The sequence below is a fragment of the Sinocyclocheilus grahami genome, unplaced genomic scaffold (genome assembly GCF_001515645.1).
Source record: "Sinocyclocheilus grahami isolate Dianchi unplaced genomic scaffold, SAMN03320097.WGS_v1.1 scaffold1071.1, whole genome shotgun sequence".
Lineage (NCBI taxonomy): Eukaryota > Metazoa > Chordata > Actinopteri > Cypriniformes > Cyprinidae > Sinocyclocheilus > Sinocyclocheilus grahami.
Genome location: NW_015506250.1, coordinates 181,927 through 203,042, shown reverse-complemented (window position 1 = coordinate 203,042; position 21,116 = coordinate 181,927). Strand labels below are relative to the sequence as shown.

At 36.9% G+C, this 21,116-nt stretch overlaps 1 protein-coding gene across 1 annotated transcript in view; it reads right to left on the bottom strand.

Moving 5' to 3' along the window:
* Nucleotides 1–1,620: 1,620 nt before the first annotated feature.
* LOC107566374 (protein phosphatase inhibitor 2-like) overlaps nt 1,621–21,116 on the bottom strand; it is a 23,379-nt gene continuing 3,883 nt past the window's right edge. Inside the window, exons 2-4 of the mRNA XM_016251812.1 lie at nt 13,117–13,217; nt 6,722–6,889; nt 1,621–1,694 (exon numbers count right to left, since the gene is read on the bottom strand). Coding sequence (XP_016107298.1) covers nt 1,675–1,694; nt 6,722–6,889; nt 13,117–13,217 — 289 coding nt within the window. The 3' untranslated portion in view covers nt 1,621–1,674. The remainder of the gene's footprint in view (nt 1,695–6,721; nt 6,890–13,116; nt 13,218–21,116) is intronic.

The window sequence follows — 21,116 nt, the reverse complement described above, 5'->3', positions numbered from 1 at the left end:
CAGGTTTATAAACACAGATTGAGAGCTAACAGGCTAGCGTTAGCTCCTGCTCAAACACAAGCAGCTCAAACTTCAGCTCAAATCACTCCAGAATCCCGAATAAACCCCACATAGGAGCGCCGCTCGTGTCAGAGGGACAGCGCTGTGGAAATGGGACTTAAGGGCTGTAGCGTTAGCTCCTCCAGCATTAGCGAGTGGACTGATCTGCGGAGAGTAACGTTAAATTAGGCAGTGGCTCGAACCCAAGTGTGCTGCCTATCTAGACTGCAGGTTTGGCCATGGGCTTCGTCCTGAAGAACAGAAACGAAACCAGTGGAGTAGAAAGACGTTTTGAATCCAACCGTAAGATAATAGTGGGCGGGGCTTAGTTTGAGTTCGCCTGTCAATCATCTTGAGCCTCACATCGGATTGGCTGACGTGTCTTTGTAAGGCGGGGCTTTGTACACACATAAAACAATACTATAGTGTTTTTGAACAAATACTATAGTAAAGTACTTGAATTCATTTGTTGTGGTAATTCTATAGCTGCTGTGGTCATATAACAACTGTAGTAATATTAACAAATTACTTCACTCTGCGTTTTCTACAACTATAAGGTATATTATACTACAATACACTGCAGTTTACTGTAGTAAAAACTAAAGTAAACTACAGTATTTATTACAGTTTATCAGTTCACTATACAGTATGCTGTAGCATTCATTAACAACGTGTTGTAAACACTATAATATATACAGTATAATACAGCATGGTTCAAAAACACTATAAATATAAATTACTACAGCATTTTTTTCATGTGGGGAGAGGGCGCGTCTAATTATTATAACAATTATCTGTCCTGTATATATTCGCAAGTTAAAGGTGCTCGGTGTTATTATCGTCCAGCGGTTAGCGATGGCACGCGTTACTTTTCTCAGCGCTGGTCAGGATTGACCAATCACAGCCGTTTGCGATTAAAGCCTCAGCTGTTTCTTTAACGATTGTGGGAGGGTTTGCATCTGTCTCCGTTTTAGGTTTCACTCACTGAATGTAACAGAGACATAATTATGTTACTTCGTAGTGTGCAAATGTGGAATCGGTCGTTTGAGCCGTCAAGCGCCCCCTGGAGGGAAAATAAATAAATACATTAAAGGGGTCATAGGAACGGTGACATCTGCGGTCTGAGATTTGAGACGCGCCAGTAACAGGCCAGCGAGTCCAATGCGCACTTCCCCTCCTGCCAAGTCCTGTCTGACACTCCAGTCTACACCGGATAGTTTAAATGGTGCATGTACATATCGACCACGCAGATGTCGCGGTGTGATGTTTTCAAGCTCTTAAGAGTTCCTTCTTTCCTGCGAATCTACTGACTGGATCAAGTTTGTGGTCGCTGCGTGTACTCATTGTATTTCCATCTAGTGGTAGATTTCTGGCGAGTCATATGTGCTTCAAACTGCTGCTGTGCATGTACTGATAATACTCAAATCTGCTAAAACCGGCTCAAAAAATAATAGACACATTTTCTGCCACAGTTACACTTATTACTGTAAAATAATTTTTTTTTAATTTTATTTTGGAGGCTCTGCCAGTATAAACATCCGCTTATAACAATAAAGGGTAAGTATAAATTAGACAACTGCATCTTCCAGACGTTCATGGGACAAGGCAGGAGCTGATGGACACATCTTGACATCTTTATGAATCCAAGCAATCTGCTGTAATGGATGGAGAAGTTACCAATTACTTCATTATAAACAAAAACATTTAGATTTGTTTTAATTAATTATTTAACATTTTATAATTTTTACTTAAAATTTATTTCATTATCACAAATATTTAGATTTTTTAATTAATTCTTTTAAATTTGATAATTTTTATTTAATTTCTTACATTATATCAAAAATATTTAGATTTTTAAAAATTAATTCTTTAAAATGTTATAATTTTTACTTAATTTCATTATATCAAAAATATTTAATTTTTTATATTAATTTTTTTAAATGTTATAATTTTTACTTAATTTCTTACATTATATCAAAAATACTTAGATTTTTAAAATTAATTCTTTAAAATGTTATAATTTCTTAATTTCTTACATATCAAAAATATTTAGATTTTTTTTAATTAATTTTTAAATTTTATAATTTTTACTTAATTAATTTCATTATATCAAAAATATTTTGATTTTTAAATTATTTTCATTTTTATTCATTTACAATAATTTTTCTATAAACATATTTTATCTTTTAAAATGTTTGATCATTTTTATTTATTAAAAAATTTCTAAAGAAAAAGCAGGGCGAAACGTATCACCAGAATAGCATTAAAAACTGATTTATGCTCAATAATTCCTAGACTATTTACAGAAAACAACATTTAAAAATATTTAAATTATAAAATGATAAATTAGCATGCAAACCCACATACGATAACGCTCTGTTTATTAAAAGCACGTGCCTAAAAGGGGCATTTATATCAACGACAGCAATAAAGTTTTTATAAACAGTTTTATTTCCATGGGAATAGACCAATTTGGAGTAGACGTCACAGTTGCAGCTGCGTGCGCATAGTGGTGGCATAAAAACAATGGGAAGCAAGTGGAGGAAAATGGATAAAAACCATGGAATAAGAGGAAAAAATGTATTGTTGTGTCTTTGGATGTCAGAATCGGAATGCAAATAATTTTTATATAATACTGTCGTCAAAGACGCCATTTGAAGCTAAAAGCAGACGTTTAAACGGACAGACTATGGATGAAACCTGCTATGATTACCCTACTTTTAAAGCATACATTTGATTTAAACAATAGGTCTATATAATATTCATATAGGGGACATATTGTATTAGCCCTACAGTTGAAATACATGCATGAAATACTATTTAAACCTATAACATTTTACATAACATTTACATTTTATTTCATAATTTTTTATTTCAGACTTTTTTTTCTTGCAAATGCAAGTTTATATCTCCTAGTTCGGACTTGATAACTTTATTCAACTCATCAATTGCGAGTTTGTCAATTCTGAGGGGAAAAAGCCAGAAGTGTGGGATTATAAACTAAAAAGAATGACTTTTTTTACCAGAATTGGTAGATATAATCTCGGAATTGCAAGAAAAAAAGTCAGAATTTTGAAATATGAACTCAAAATGACATTTTTTATTCTTTTATTCCGTGGCTTGAATGGACTGCTACTTTTTTATTCCGTGGCTTGAATAGACTGCTACGTTAAAGGCCGATAGATATCAGAACGGTATATCAGTGTTGCCAAGGTCGCGGTTTTCCCGCTACTTTAACACTGTTGCCGCGGGTTGCTTTTCATGTCCGCGGGTTGAAGCAACCCTAAAAACCATATTTAGTCCCTGAAATGCGAATTTTACCGGGGAACCCCACCAAAAAAACGTGTATTTTACCCCCAGAACAAGATATTTACTGGGGAACCCCCCTCAAAACACAATTGGGTGGATTTTGTTGTGAAAACCTGGCAACCCTGGATGTCGTCCGTTGTTGGTGCGGACGCGAAAATAGTTATAGTTGTTTGTGTGATATTAACATTATATATTACCATTATTATATAGCAAGTTCACGGTAATTATCACGGTATATTTTGTAAGAGCATGTGGCTTTCTTTACTTAAAAACAAATTCAAAAGAACAAGCTCATACCAACATTTTAATGACTGACAAATATGCATATTTTCATTTGAAGAACATGTACATCTATTTAGGAAAAGAAACAAAAAATCTTGGGGAGGAATACAATGGACACAGAAATTGTCAAATTACTCAAACCGCGTGAAGAAGAAAAAAAGAAAGTTCAACACAACGATAAAATCAAAGCACTTGTGCTTGCGAATGTATAAATGTAGGATTACACTTAATCTGACTTGATCATAAGAAGCCAGTGAGTCAAATATGAGTGCAATCCATACCGAAGACTGATGGGACACTGCAGGACCAAACCAGACCATTCATCTTTTTCATTAAATATTGGTAACCAATTAAGAAATATGCTAAGTGCTTTTATGTTCAATGTGTCCAGCACTGTTTTTGAAAGATTACAAGAACTCGACACATTTCCTGACATCCCTCAGTCGAGGGCAGGCCGAGTGAAAACACATTCACAATGACAGGAACATCTCAAAAACAGACCTCTTAAAGCCCAAACTCGGTCCTGGAGGGCCAGTGTCCTAAAGAGTTTAGCTCCAACCCCAATTAAACACACCTGAACCAGCTAATCAAGCTCTTATAGGCATACTAGAAACTTACCAGCAGGTGTGTTGAGGCAAGTTGGAGCTAAACTTTGCAGGACACCGGCCCTCCAGGACCGAGTTTGGGCACCCTTGTCTTAAACTAATGATTGTACTGTCTTTATGTGGAGAATATAAACAGTCGCCAGAAAAGGGTCTCAAATGCATTCAGGCAGAAACACTGCATCGAGATATTTGGGTGAATTTCATAAAACCTGTCAAGAACTTCTTTATTATTGTTATTATTATTTATTAATTTGTTTTCAGTAAATCAAAAGAACAAAAATATGTTTATTATTTGGTTATTTCATTAAAATTATACACAAATTAAGTAAATAAAGTTTATATGAAATAATGTTTTCAAATATTTTATTATTTATTCATTAATGTAATGCATCTGGATGTTTTATTTGAGATTGTACATTTTATTCTCAGTTTTCACATTACAGTAAAGAGGTGCTTTTTTTGCATTTTGAATTTTGGTAATTAGTCAGAATTATTATTATTTGCATCTTGGTAATGAGTCATAATATTATTTACAGTACATTAGTCAGAATATATTTGAGTATTTATTTTTGCATTACTGTAACAAGCCTGAATATATATTTGTATTTATTAGTAAGAGTTTATATTTATTTATTTTCCCGATTACAGCAATGAGTCTGAATATATATATATATTACAGCAATGAGTCTGATTTTTATTTTTTTTTACAGTAATGAGTAATTTTGCATTCAAGTAATGATAATTTTGGATTAAAGTAATGAGCAAAATAAATGTCATCATATATATTCTCCCTTTTGATTTTGAAGCCAAAACATGACCTAGACAAGTTCTTGTCAGGTTTTGCAGTATTCACCTATTTAGCAAAAATAATTACTATTATTCAATTAATTGAAATGATTCCAAGATCATAAATGCAATGAAAAATAAATTTGATCCTTTTTTGTGACCAATAAATTGGGCCATAAAAGCCTAATATTCATCAAATATGATACATAAAAATGCAATTTTTGAACATATTTTGTCTGAAGGTTCAATAAACAGTTTGATTGAAAATAAACTTTTTCTTTTTTTTTTGCATACTTCCAAATAGACTTCCAAATGACTATTATTTGATATGTCAAGCTCTCCAGGGTTAAACAGGGTAAATATGTCTGGTTAAGATTTATTCAAATCGCTAACCCCAAAAATGAGCAATAGCAATAGCCCGACTTATCAAGCTCTGCTAACAAGCAAAGTTTCTGCTCTATTTTGAAATATTTTGTCCTAAACTGATCTTAAGAGAGCATCTGGAAACCCTTCCAGCATCTCAAGGGACCTCTAGTGGTCAACAGACCGTGCTTGAAGAGAAAGTGAAAAAATCTTCACACAACATGCAATCGATGCACCATAGTTCACTCAGAGCATGTGAAAGTTTCTGTTTGTGTGCAGATTTTCAAAAAAACATTAAACTACATGTACAGTACAATGCAGGGCAATAGAGTTAAGGGGCGGTCACGCTGCACCTTTCGTTCCATTGACTTCCATTCATGTGCTGTGAATGCGTCAGACCGGAAATGCAAGCCTGTGCGAAAAGTTTTGCATTTCGCTGCGTTCCAAAGTTCAAGTTTTAGCTAATTCGCATCATGTGACACCGTATGACCAACGGCAGACTGATACGTCACAGCATGACCTCCTATCTGAATTAAAAGAACATACATTTTAAACCGCAGCGCTGCAGGAAAGTGGACTAGATTGTATGTTTTTACATTTTAGCTGTATTATAATTTGTTATGTTTTGAAATTAAGTTTTTAACAATTTCGCATGCTCAAAGTCTAGTGTGACCGCGGCTTGAATCACATACGGCTGATTAACCTACTGTTCATTTACCATCTTGTGGGGGGTCGACGGTGATGTCCTCGGTCTCCGTGTCATCCATCTCTTCGTCCTCGTCTTCCTCCTCTGCCAGCTCACTGGCGATGAGTTGTCGAGCTAGTTTAATGTTCATACCTTCATTATAATGCATCTTCCTCATCATCTGAAACTGCTTCTTTCTGGCTGAAGAAAGACAAAGCACGTACAGCTCTAAACACAAGAATCCACTTCTCCTTCAACACAAAGCCGGAGGAAAGCAGTGCTACATCAGTACATCAAACTCAATACTGCATGTGCTTTTATTTCACATTAGAATAGATGCTTACAACCCCGTTATCAAAATTTCACGCATGTTTCTGTTTTTCTTTAGCAATAAACACTGGATTAACAAAAAATAATCAAATCTTTAGTAAAATTATATTGATTAAAAAAAACATTCCTATCTGAATTAAAAGAACATACATTTTAAACCGCAGCGCTGCAGGAAAGTGGACTAGATTGTATGTTTTTACATTTTAGCTGTATTATAATTTGTTATGTTTTGAAATTAAGTTTTTAACAATTTCGCATGCTCAAAGTCTAGTGTGACCGCGGCTTGAATCACATACGGCTGATTAACCTACTGTTCATTTACCATCTTGTGGGGGGTCGACGGTGATGTCCTCGGTCTCCGTGTCATCCATCTCTTCGTCCTCGTCTTCCTCCTCTGCCAGCTCACTGGCGATGAGTTGTCGAGCTAGTTTAATGTTCATACCTTCATTATAATGCATCTTCCTCATCATCTGAAACTGCTTCTTTCTGGCTGAAGAAAGACAAAGCACGTACAGCTCTAAACACAAGAATCCACTTCTCCTTCAACACAAAGCCGGAGGAAAGCAGTGCTACATCAGTACATCAAACTCAATACTGCATGTGCTTTTATTTCACATTAGAATAGATGCTTACAACCCCGTTATCAAAATTTCACGCATGTTTCTGTTTTTCTTTAGCAATAAACACTGGATTAACAAAAAATAATCAAATCTTTAGTAAAATTATATTGATAAAAAAAAACAGTGCTTTCTTTGCATCTTTATATCAATATGGTACATGGTTATCTGATTTAAATCAATGTGATAAATGACTTTGGTCAAAAGTAATCTAAAAGTAATCAAACAGCAGTCTGATTACATTACTTGAAATGTGTAATGTAATGAATTGTGTTACTAACTGCAACTTTTGTCATGTAATCTGGAATCAGTAACGGATTACAATTTGTAAGTAATTGTAAGTATACATTAGAGCTGCATGATTACTCTTTAAAGATGTTTGTGCTGCCACTGACACAGAGCAGACAGCTACCATGTTTGGGTAAGAAACAGCTTCACAAACAGTCTTTTCAACTACACAGTATTATTTCTGTCTTGCAGTCATTCCTATTATCAGAGAAATACTGGGATGAAAGTTTATAGTTCAGATATAAACTAGCGATCAAAGTAGAGCAAATCCCCTTTTGAAAGTAACTGGCGCTTCAAATAATGCTTGTGTCTATTGCATTGTTTCGCCACTAGGTGGCAACAAATGACCGTTTAAAATGTATTTGTCATTGAATCATTCATTCAAGAGATACGTTCAAACGCAGTAATTCATCCAGTAATGAAACAAGGGAAGTATTTGAGTGAGCCATTGAATCATTCATTTAAACCACTTTTTCATAATTTTAATTAAAAAATTGGTGTATTAAATATATTATATTTTAAATATATATTACACATTTAGATTTCTAATACCTCGGGCAAATTAATTAAACACTTTTAATTAATTTAATTAAACGCACAGCTGTCAGGGTCGAGGAATGAGGACTGCAAACGAAGATGCATACTTCCAAATAGACTTTACTGAGAATACTGGAGTAGAACAACACGTACCACAATATAATGACCGACAAAGGATAGAACAGAATCAGGACTATAAATACACACATGGTAAATGAGGGAATTAAACAGGAACAGCTGGAAAAGGATTAACTAATCAGAAACCATGGTAACTAAAGAGCGCTCAAAACAGACATGACAGGAACTGAACTAAACTGACCATAATTGTGACATTAGCTCCCCCTCTTAGAAGGTGTGACCTCACGCCACAAGAGTAGATGATAGAAAAGAGGAAAAAGGGCGGAGGCTTAGGTGGAGGGCGTGGTGCTGGTGAAGAACAGGAACCTGGAGAAGTCGGAGGAAACCAACGCCATGGTGGAGCCGACGGTGGGAGGAACCAGGGTGGAGCTTTGGCCGAAGGACTGGGAGGCACCCAGAAACCGATCAACAGAGGCGGAACCATGGTGAGTGGAGGAACTGGCGGAGCAGAGAGGCCGACGGACCCGGGCGACATCGAAGGCCTGGAAGCCCAAGGTGGAGCAGCTGGCTCGCGTTACTGAAGTGTAGCCGAAGGGGTGGAGGTTTGAGGCGCAGCCGGAGACCCGAAAGTCCGTGGCGGAAGCTGCGCGATGACCAACCGAGGTTTGTCCGGATGTACGAGGGAGCCCAGAGGAGTCCTAGGGCAGACGGACCTCGGTGGAGACGAGGGAATGCAGAGCCGGAACTGCAGAGTCAGCGGAGGTGGAGACATGGGCCTGGAGGGCTGAAGTGCAGCCGGGGACTCGGCGCAATACCAAGCTGGTGGAGGGGAAACTTGAGGAGAGGCTGACGAGCCGCATGGTGCTAGCGGCGGAGGCTGAGCCGAGGAGCTGGACGACACCAGTGGGGCCGACGAATCCAGGGGACTGGCTGAAACCAGCGGAGGAGATGGGACCAGGAAATCCGACAGGGACATCGGAGGAGGAAGGTCTCCGGACGGGACCGGCAAAGAAGACATAGGTTTGAATGTGGCTACTTGGGTAGGAACTGGATCTGCGCACCACAGATCTATGAGGTTTATGCCTGCCTCTGGCTCTAGGGTGGACTGATTAGCGTGCTTAGCCTCCAGGGCTTTGGTGGCATCCGGTTCTGGTTCCTGGACGAGCCCTGTTGGTGTCTCGGGCTCGCTGACTGTGAGGGAGAGGCTGCCGTTCTGGAGCATCCAGCCCAAATATCCCAGCCACCTTCAGCTTTCTGGTCTGAGGAGGAGACGTAATGCTGGTAGGTCCATCTTTTCTGTTTGTTTTTATACGGTCGGTTATTCTGTCAGGGGTTGTCGAGGAATGAGGATTGCAAACAAATATTCATACTTCCAAATAAACTTTACTGAGAATATGGGCATAGAGCAAAAACTCTATTCATTACTTTGCTTGCTGTTTTCTATGTTTACAGCCGCACACACACGCAGAGAGGCGTGTTTGACTGCATGCGAACACCGAACTGAACCCTTTTTCGTATCTCCTTCACTCCTTGCATTATACACATAAAATTGTCAAAATATCCATCTCGACAATGATTGTGGCAAATGCAGTCTGTTGTGTCTTAAGTGAACGAGAACAGCTGAGAAATAAATCGGATGTTTATCATTATGTTGGATCCGTGCATCAGGTCTTAAAGGGGCAGCAGCCTAATAATACCTTGGTGCTGTCATTATGCTCATCAAACAACAAAACATTTTTTTTTTTACAAAGATTAATCTACATTTCATTTATGTGAACACTATGCAGTGTTATTTTACACTTAATGATTAAGTACTTATCTTTAAGTAATAAATGGAAAGCAAAGTTACATTGAAATATTTTACATTTTCTTGCTGATCTGAAAAACGATCCAGTCCGTGGCTCAAAAACCATAACATTTGCCTGATATTGTGGAGTATGTTATAATGTTCTGTTTTGTTGGACAACAGGTTTAGAAATGCTCCGCATTACAAGTCATGCTCGGCTTATGTTGCTTTTTCAGATGCACCATGCACGTGTTTCCTCATCTCTGCGCGCAACTCACGGACACACAAACAGAGCCAGTTTGGAGAGAAATAAAACAGACGGAAATTATTTAAATGCAAAACCGGAAAAAAACGCTCTGATTGGTTGTTTACTGCGCGAGGACAGGTCACCAGATTTTTGCGTAGTTTGAGTGACAAATCGTACCAGCGTACTTTAAGGTCAAAATGCGTACCCGCTATGCAAAATGCGTACAGGTTGGCAGGTCTGCCAATGTGGTCCAAGTAAGTCAGGGGAAGGGAAACCAGTCTGTAGTTCTCTAAAAGAGATGGATTAAGGGTGGGTTTCTTAAGTAGTGGGGTTATACGAGCCTGTCTAAATGCTGAGGGAAAAACACAGTGTGAAGGGAAGTATTAATGATGTGAGTGAGTGCAGATACAACTGCAGGAGAAATGGCTTGAAGGAGATGAGATGGAATAGGATCAAGCGGACAAGTAGTAGGATGATTAGAAAGGCTAAGTTTGGAGACTTAGGCCTCGGAGAGTGAAGAGAAGGATGTGAACAAGTTTATGTTTGCTGGTAAGATGTGCTTGACAGATTGTGGTGTGGAAAATTGTGCACTGATGTTTTTAATTTGATTAATGAAGAATGTGGCAAAGTCATCAGCTCTTAGAGTTGATGAAGGAGGGGGAGGAGGAGGACAAAGGAGGGAGGAAAATGTTTTAAAGAGCATGCGAGAGTTGCTAATTTAGTTATGATTGTATGTCATTTTAGCAGTGGAGACATTAGCGGAGAAGGAAGAGAGGAGTGACTGATACACATTAAGGTCAGTAAGATTTTTTGATTTGCGCCATACCCTTTCAGCAGCCCTGAACTTAGAACGATGTACACAGAGAACATCAGACAGCCAAGGGGTAGAAGGGTTGGTACAAGCTGGCCTGGAAGACAAGGGGCAGACAGTGTCTAAACAAGATGTAAGAGTGGAGCAGAAAGTAACAGTAGCACTGTTAGCATCAAGAGATGATAACTGTTTAGGGGGAGGAAGCGAAGAAGAAACCATAACAGATAGCCGGGAGGGTGAGAGTGAGCGTAGGTTACGTCGAAAAGTGACATGTGTAGGGGTATGTGTTGTGTCAGGAACAATGTTGAGGTTAAGAGTGAGGAGAAAGTGATCCGAGGTGTGTAGTGGAGTAACCAGTATATGATCAGTGGAGCAGTGTCGTGTGTAAATAAGGTCCAGTTGGTTGCCTGATTTGTGAGTAGCCGTGGTTAACACTCGCTTGAGATCAAAAGAAGCAAGCAGAGTGTGGAAGTCTGCAGCCTGAGGTTTATCTAGATGGATGTTGAAGTCTCCAAGCATAACTAGTGGAGTTTCATTCTCAGGAAAGGTTGAGAGCAGCACATCTAATTCTCCCACGAAGTTACCTTGTGGTCCTGGGGGTCGATAAACAACTACAAAATGGATTTTAAAAGGGTGGGTAATAGTGACTGAATGTGATTCAAAGGAGATGTTGATACCTAGAGAAGGTAAAGGAATACATTTCCGATCATTAGAGATAAGCAGACCAGTACCTCCACCCAGAGCCGATCCTCTCTTTACGCAAAATACACAAGCTGCATAGGGCCCCGATACGCCAGGGGGCCCCCTTGCACTCAAAGATGATTTAATTTTAGTTTAGATTTTTAATTTGACCAGCGGTTAGGGGGGGAATGAGAAATTATTGGAGAGTGCTGCAGGAGTAGCATTGTCCTCTGGTTTGATCCACGTCTCTGTCAGGGCCATGAAGTATAGTCTTGAATGACTAGTAATAGATGTAATGAAATGTGCTTTGTTTACTGCAGACTGACAATTCCAGAGATCAATAGAAAAAGAAAGTAGTGTATTAGTAGACATAGGCAAAGTGCGCAGGTTGTTAGAATTGTACTCCCTATAGTGTGTGATACGTGGTTAGCGAGTGGTAGTAATAGTAGAGATATGAAACACACAGTAAGAGTTGGTCACAAAAAAACAAAACACTGAAACAGAAGTGAAGCAAGGTGTAGAAAAGATGAATGAATCAAAAGCGATACTTATGTCCCTTGTCTGTGTACCTGCACGGTGGAGTTGCACGGTAGAGTTGATGGTCTTTACACTCTTCTGTCTTCACACGAGGGCTGTCGCAGTATACTAATCTTTTTTATACCCGTCTGACAAATCGGAAATTGAATGGACACAATTTACTGTTTATCACAACAAAGGGCTAAGCAAGCGCAAGCGCACGACACTGACAAGGTACGCAATACAGTACGAGACCAAACGCGATTTCAGCACGTCTCACAGTAAACAAAACAAGCGTTTCCTAGCAACGACAACTGCGCTAATAAGACAAGAAATAAATACACTTATGAGCTGCTTTTAACTTCCGCTGATTGACTGCTTCTCTCAAAGAGTATTTCTTTACACTGTCTATTTAAAAGAGCTCATTTATTTGTTTTATATATTACATATTTAATTAAATATGTCCAATATTTAATGTTCTATTTAAGCATTCATAATCTTTTTTATACCCGTCTGACAAATCGGAAATTGAATGGACACAATTTACTGTTTATCACAACAAAGGGCTAAGCAAGCGCACGCGCACGACACTGACAAGGTACGCAATACAGTACGAGACCAAACGCGATTTCAGCACGTCTCACAGTAAACAAAACAAGCGTTTCCTAGCAACGACAACTGCGCTAATAAGACAAGAAATAAATACACTTATGAGCTGCTTTTAACTTCCGCTGATTGACTGCTTCTCTCAAAGAGTATTTCTTTACACTGTATTTAAAAGAGCTCATTTATTTGTTTTATATATTACATATTTAATTAAATATGTCCAATATTTAATGTTCTATTTAAGCATTCGATAGGATATTAGTTTCTGCAGTGTTTTTAAAATTATCATCAAGAATTGTGAGATTTCACCTGTATTAATATATATTTTGGACTTTTACTAGACAACGCTATATGTAAGTATTTTACTGTGTAACACTGCATAAGACTGAGAAAACTGAGGAAAAGAGACAAAAGACAAAAGAAAGGGTTGTGGAGCAGTGTGTGTTTGAGCCGCTGGCTGACGGTGCGGTGAGCTGTGCAAATGTGCAATCAGTGTGAGAGGAAACAGAGGTGAATCTGAGGTCAGGAGAGACAAAGACACGTGTCTCACCTTGCTCCTCCGGACTCAACTCCTCCTCCTCTTCCTCACTGCTCTCCTCCTCCGGCTCCTCCATGAAGCGAGATTCTGCGCCTTCTGCCGCTGCCGCCAGCCTGAGACACACAGAATTCAGAAAGAGTTTGGTGTTTTTAATTTTGATTCAGATATATTTGTATTTAGTATAAAGATAATATTATATTTTTTATTAATATTTTGAAACAGTTTTTATTTTTATATTTTCTGCTTTCATTTTTTTTTTTTTTTATAAACATTTTTAAAATATAATATTAAATTCATTTAATTTTTGTTGTGTTTTTGTCATTCTTTTTTATGTCTATATAGTTTTTATTCATTTTCATTTTAATGTTGTTTTAGTTATTTTAGTATATCAAACTAAACTAAACGATACAAATAAAACAAAAAATAGAAAAAAATGATTAAAAGTATATTATTATATTACATATCATAATTTAAAATGCATTTTCTGTCACTTTATGAAGCCACAGGCATGTGCAACAAAGCTTAATTTCCCATCATTTCCTGTGGCAGCACAGTAATGATAAAAGCATCAATTACACACCTAATGTGCATTGCTGTTGCACTAATGCTAAAAACCTTGCTGTCTTTGTCATGAAGTGAAAAAAATAAATAAATATGTAATTGCCCAAAACATCCATTTAAGTCTAACCAAAATCACTGTATGCACATCATACTGTATCCATATCGATGACTTATAAGTAGAAACTAACCAGGAGGACTCAACGGCAGCTTATAAGGGAAAAAACAATAAGTTCTTCAATTAATTTGACTCAGATGGCCTTCTCATTGCTAATAGCTAATGTTAGTAAAACACAACTCAGTGCAGCTTAAGAACGTTTTTCATTAAACCTGGTGGTCTTTGTAGTATTTTCACTGTTAATGTGACCAGATCTCTAAGGAAAGCATCTCTCAGGAGTAACCAACCGGACACACACACACACACACACACAGTGGCCCCAGTGAATGCTGGGTAGGAGAGCATAAAATGAAAAACAATAAGTTCTTCAATTAATTTGACTCAGATGGCCTTCTCATTGCTAATAGCTAATGTTAGTAAAACACAACTCAGTGCAGCTTAAGAACGTTTTTCATTAAACCTGGTGGTCTTTGTAGTATTTTCACTGTTAATGTGACCAGATCTCTAAGGAAAGCATCTCTCAGGAGTAACCAACCGGACACACACACACACACACACACACAGTGGCCCCAGTGAATGCTGGGTAGGAGAGCATAAAATCCATGTGCCTGAGGGAAACACAAGATAAGAGTGGTGAAAGAATGACACAGTAGGAGGACGACGATGACAAAAGAGACAGCAGAGATACAGCCGGAGAAAGAAAGTGAAGGTGAAGGTGAGCGGGACTAAAGCAGAGCAGTTGTATTACTAGGAGGTTTGGGATGCTCTTCCTGGCAGCGAACATCAGCTTCAGATTCAGTTACAGGCCTGCGGCAGACAAACCACTCACTCACATCCATCTCAGAGCTTTTAAAGACACGGATCTAGATTTAACATCCAAATCCTGCATTAAAATGGACCTATTCTATTCATTCAAAGACTTTAAGTGCCTTTCTCTCGGGGCAAGAAAATCTATAAACATTCTGGTGGGAATTCTTACATAAAATCAAATAGTGGCTGCGTTGTTTTAAAGGAATAGGTCACCTAATAATACAAATTCTAAATCAAACAGTGACATCGAAGCACACTTGTTTTTGCGTTTATGTCATAACACAAGCTCCAGTGCAGTGTTGTGTATAACACATTACAAGTAACGTGCAAGTTACGTAATCAGATTACTTTTTTCAAGAAACTAATAAAGTAACATTACGTTTTAATTTACAACAAAAATATCTGAGCTACTTTTTTCAAATAAGTAATCCAAGTTACTTTGTTTTCCCATTTATTCATTGACTTTTGGCGCCCAGCCTAGGTGACAAAAAGTAACGTAAAAGTAACAATGCATTACTTTCCATGAAACGTAACTAAGTAATGCAATTAGTTACTTTATGGAGAATCGCGATATCATAATGCATTACTTTTGAAAGTAACTTTTCCCAGCACTGCTCCAATGAGGTTTTATTGAGGTGACTGTAAATTGACCTTTCGCAAAGACCCACCCCCCTTCGTTACTGTTGCTACGTCCGACAAGCCATGGCAGTCATGCTCTCACAGAGTGAAAAATACATTGCAAATAGAGATCACGATTCTCCCACGATTCTGAACGAAACAAAATAGTGTCAGACACAATATTATTGCTGCAGTCTATTTATAAGTGTTTAATTAATTTGAATAAATTAATTTTAATAACAGAACATTTAGAACATTTTAATATATATGTATTTTTGGATTGTTTCATTACAGGATGAATCAGCGTTTTTGAACTAATCTCTTGAATGAATGATTCAATGACAAATACGTTTTTGTCAGTCACTTGTTGCCACCTAGTGGCGAAACGATGCAATCGAAAAGCGTTATTTGAAGCGCCAGTTACTATCAAAAGGATATTTACTCTATTTTGATCACTAGACATCAATGTTTATATCCGAACTATAAACTTCCATCCCAGTATTTCTGTGATAATATGAATGACTAAGACAGAAATAATACTGTGTAGTTGAAAAGACTAAAGCTGTTTCTTACCTAAACATGGTAACTTTCTGCTCTGTGTCAGCGGCAGCACAAACAGATTTGAATGCAGATTTGTATGACTTTTTCAAAGGTTTAATGGTAACGAGCAAATCATCATTTAAAAATGGGATCACATGGGTGTTTGAATCGAGATTATGATCTTTTAACGATTAATCGTGCAGCTCTATTACAGCACTAAATAAACATGAATGAATATCAGAAGGTATCTTGTTTCAACTGCGGAAAGATGTCAATACACAACATTTTTCAAGTTCAAGTCCACCAAAGTTAATGTACTCTCCTGGTTGGTGTGTTTATCGGACAAAATGGCGGATTCGGCGTTATGATTGGTTAGACTTCCTGCGAAGGTTCAGTTGGGCTCTGTATAAATGAGGTTGGTTGATTTAAATGTGTGGCCACATATACTATTGCTCTACGAAATTTAAATAAAATTGAGCAGTCTATTAAAAATAATTCTACAAAGATACATATCGCACAAGGTTCAAGGTTTTTTGTGAATTTTCCATGTTGACCAACAGAAAGCTGCTTGGTTTGAAAGCAAGCACTGCTAAAATGTTGCACTTAACCACTTAAATTGTTTTGTTTATCATTCAAAATTAATAGGCCTAGATCTTTTCAGAAGACTTCCTTTTTCTTTAATAGCAAGCCGCCTAGTCTGTCTGTAACATATTTTAAGAAAGGCAATTTCAAAAATGTGACATTCATGATGTGTTGCAAAACATCATGAAAAACAAGATACAATGCAATGTTTAAAGATCTTCATCTGCAAATTTTAAAAAGCAGCGTAGAGGGAATGCAATAACATTAAATGTTAAAAAACTAAACTTTTTTTGTGTGAAATACATTCTCAATAGGAATCGACACAATTGTGAATATTTGAATAATTGTGAAAATTGTGAATATCACGTGTACGCGTTGCTTTACCACGTAAAAATACAATAAAGTGTAAAATGTCATAGTTAACGGTGTCTGACACAAAATCTATGCTAGTCATAGTCTTAAAATGATTTGTTTGTTATCTTTTGTTTATTTAGTTTTTAGTAAAATCAAATGTGACCTTGTTGTTTGCAACTATGGCAACGTCCGCCCCATGTTCGAGTCGCAAACACCGCCTCGACTGCACAAAACTACAAGAGAAAGCCGCAGCCGTTTTCACCGCTTGCCACTTTCTGTGTGAAAAGGCCTTTAAACGGTCTTCATACGGAGCGTGAACAACCATGGGACACACATATTCCACCCGTTGCGTAAATTTTAGGGGCTCCATGTGCAGGGCTCTGTACTGACATGTTTTTCTGTATATCAGAAGCACATGGCGGCTTTTTTGGAAACACTGAAATGCCAGGAAAGCAGCGTGTTTGAGTCGAACTCCAAACAGAAGCAGTCAGACAGAAGACGCTGGACAGACACTACTGTGAAAGCATTTAGCAGCTCTGCTTGAGTTGATGTGACCGATGATTCGCCTGTAGGCTGTGACGTGACATCTGTTCGGACTTCTGGTTGTTCGTGTATTGTTAACTACATTAAACTAACAAGGAGGCAGGAAACCAAAAATAATAGAAATACTCTGTTCTCACAGCTGTTGTATCTTAATGAGCTTTCCTTACATAGGTTACTTAAACGCACTCCATCACTGTGAATCCACTGATGTCAAGGCAGACTTGACTGACGTCACAAGAACGTGGCAGGAAAAATGCAAAGGTTTGGGACAGTTGTGATCCATCATGTTACCAAACATTGCTTTTAGAAATCGATTTTGATGCATTTCTGCTTGATTTTCAAACTGACTCTTTTTATAGCTTTCAATGAATATCGTGTTTTTTTTCCCATCAAATGCTCTGTCAAAGCTTTATCTAGTGTGCAAGCAGCCTAATCTTTGCGTGAACAACATTTCCTTTTTTCAGAAAAGAGGGCTCTGTGCACAGACTCCGTTTCATCCAGTGCAATGTAAATAGAAAAAAGAAAGCACCACTATCGCAGTGTTTTAACACACAAAAAATTAAAATGGGATATATTTCAGCACTTTGAAAGTACAAACCACAGTTGTCCAGTTATCAGTATTACAATAACAATAATTAAAAAAGCGATGTGCGTTTCTTTAATTAAAGGCACTTTTATGTCCCAGAAATTGATTTTGATTAAATGACTCTGCATTTTATTGATATTTTGTTACTTTTTTTTTATTATTATTTCAAATTAAAATGATTTTAGAAGTTGTTTTTCATGCCTTTATTTATTTATGTATTAATTTATTTTTTATTTCCTTTCAATGCATAGATTTTTCTTGGCCCAAACACAGACTTTTGATCTAAGAAAACCCATAGTAAAAATTACAAAAGCATTTCTATTATATGTGGTTTCATACAAATTATGACTATTCACCACTACTACCATCTTGCCACGTTTTTCCAAAAGTACTACTGCGCTTAGAATGCAAACTCGGGTCCTTTTATAATCCCAATAGGGTTTATAATTTAATTTAATTTTCTTTTTCTTTATTTATACAAAAAGATCAAATTTTCATTTGCATAAAGACTGAATACCAATCCTAAAGATGCGTGCTTTGAACTTTATTTTTCTAAATTACAGTTTTGTTCATTTAATCACTCCTTGGAAAATGCACTCAATCCAATTTGTTCTAACAAGCACATTTTTTATTTTCTTATTACATTTAATAGGGTGGTGGCAGCTTCACTCCTGAATCCACGCAGTAGCACAACCACATTAGAATTCATACATTTATGCAGATATAGTCTAAACAGCATTAATGTCAATTTAAAGACCCTTTTGGGGTAGGGGCGTGTTTGTTTTGGTGATTTCAAATGTCAACATTGGCAACCAGAAATTGCTTACCCCGCAACTGTCACCTGAAATCGACAATTGGTATTATCTGTAAAAAAAAAAAATTGATCAGAGCATGCTTATTAAATTAGTCATTTTGATTTGATCTGTTTGTTCTGTAGACATGAATGAACAGATATCTCAAATCACGCTGTTTGTTGCTGCATGCTGCTTTCCTGTTTACTTACTATTTTGCCTGTTGCATGATAAAACTGAAAAATCTCAGACTTGCACTGAAGGAGGGACCCGTGCCATATCTGCAAGCAAAATATCAGAGACTTGGGGTTTTGCCAGGAAATAAAATGCCCTAGCAACCGCATAACGCACCAGAAGCACTCAAAACACCTTAACAAATGCCCTGGCAACCACCCACACGCAAGCATTGTGGAGGGGATTTCGCACGTTCTTTTATAGAGGTCTTGGATGAAGTGAGTCTTGGATGAAATCAGTGCAAGATTTACCGACAGAAAAATGAACAAAGCAAGACCAAGGACCAATCGAGCAATGCTAATCTCTTTAGAATGGATGTTCATGTCCCCTCGCTAAATAATCAAGAGATTAGTTTAATTCATGTTTGACTGCAAACAGCGGTTTAAAGACCCTTTTGGGGTAGGGGCGTGTTTGTTTTGGTGATTTCAAATGTCAACATTGGCAACCAGAAATCGCTTACCCCGCAACTGTCACCTGAAATCGACAATTGGTATTATCTGTAAAAAAAAAAAAAATTTGATCAGAGCATGCTTATTAAATTAGTCATTTTGATTTGATCTGTTTGTTCTGTAGACATGAATGAACATATCTCAAATCACGCTGTTTGTTGCTGCATGCTGCTTTCCTGTTTACTTACTATTTTGCCTGTTGCATGATAAAACCGAAAAATCTCAGACTTGCACTGAAGGAGGGACCCGTGCCATATCTGCGAGCAAAATATCAGAGACTTGGGGTTTTGCCAGAAAATAAAATGCCCTAGCAACCACATAACGCACCAGAAGCACTCAAAACACCTTAACAAATGCCCTGGCAACCACCCACACGTAAGCATTGTGGAGGGGATTTTGCACAATGGGGTTTGCCTTTTAAAAGTGTGCCATTTCTACTTGTTTTTCAGAGAAGAAAACAGTGTCACTAACAAAGTGGATGGTGAGCAAAGGTGGTGGCCACGTTTTGGAGCAGCACCTTGGTTTCGCAGACGGCAATGTATTCTTTGGCTGCTTATTTTTTTTCCCCATTATGTTTCTGTTGCCTAAAGATTCTTTGTTAGGATAAATCCAGATGATACAACATAATGCACTGCACAATTTCCTAAGACAGGAGAAATGAAGATGCACTGTTCCAGCATTGGAAGACTATTTATAAGTGTTATAAGTGCAATACTTTAAATAAAGAATTTTATATTTTGTAATTATTGTGTCTGTTTGAATTGAATGCCAGTAGTGCCTATGTAGGGTAAAAATAAAATGAATTCTATATAAAAAAAATTATAAAATCTAATGAAACATATTCAAATGAATTAATTACAGTAGCATACTGATGAATTGGATTTTTACAGTAATTTATTGTAAAAAGTACAGTTTGCAACTATAAACCAAATACAGTTTGCTACTGTAAATCTTAATTACAGTAACTTACTGGCAACTGTGTTGCCAGTAAGTTACTGTAAAAACCCTTTGAAATTATTATCCTATTCCTACAATAGGAAATATCTCAATATAGTGCCTTGCTTACAGTATCGCAATGCATTGCAACATATCGTATCGCCCCCCCGTAATACGTATCATATCGCCAGATTCTTGCCAATACACAGCCCTATTTGAAGCTGCACTGAAACTGCAATTTGGACCTTCAAATCATTGGTTCCTGTTGACGTCCACTACATGGAGAAAAATCCTGGAATGTTTCCTCAAAAACCTTAATTTCTTTTCGACTGAAGAAAAAAAAAAAAAAAGACATGAACATCTTGGATATCATGGGGGTGAGTAAATTATCAAGAAATTTTGATTCTGGAAGTGAACTAATACTTTAATTTGCAGAAACTGTGACAGAAATATATAACTTAATGTAATGATAGTACTACTAAAACATTATTCTTTAAAGATTATTTACCCCAAAAAAATATTTACCAGAATTTATTTACCACAAAAAAGTAAACACAAAACGCAGTTTTTCTGAAAAAAAAGAGCTAAAAAATAATTATATATTTTATCAAATTAATTAATTAGAGATGCTTTTGATCATTAAAATTTAACAAAAGCATTAAAATGGAATCCAGAAAATTAATGGAAAACACAGAATTTGTACAAATAAAACTGATTTAAGTTTAAAAAAAAATCATTCATATAGCCTTAATTTTTTTTTTTAACTTATAATAAATTGTTGTTAAATTTTTCATGATTTCAAGTATTTGTCGAATGATTTTTGATTTATATTTTCAATGTACCATTAAAACAAGAGTCTAGAAAAATTATAATGGAAAAAATTGAATATTTAA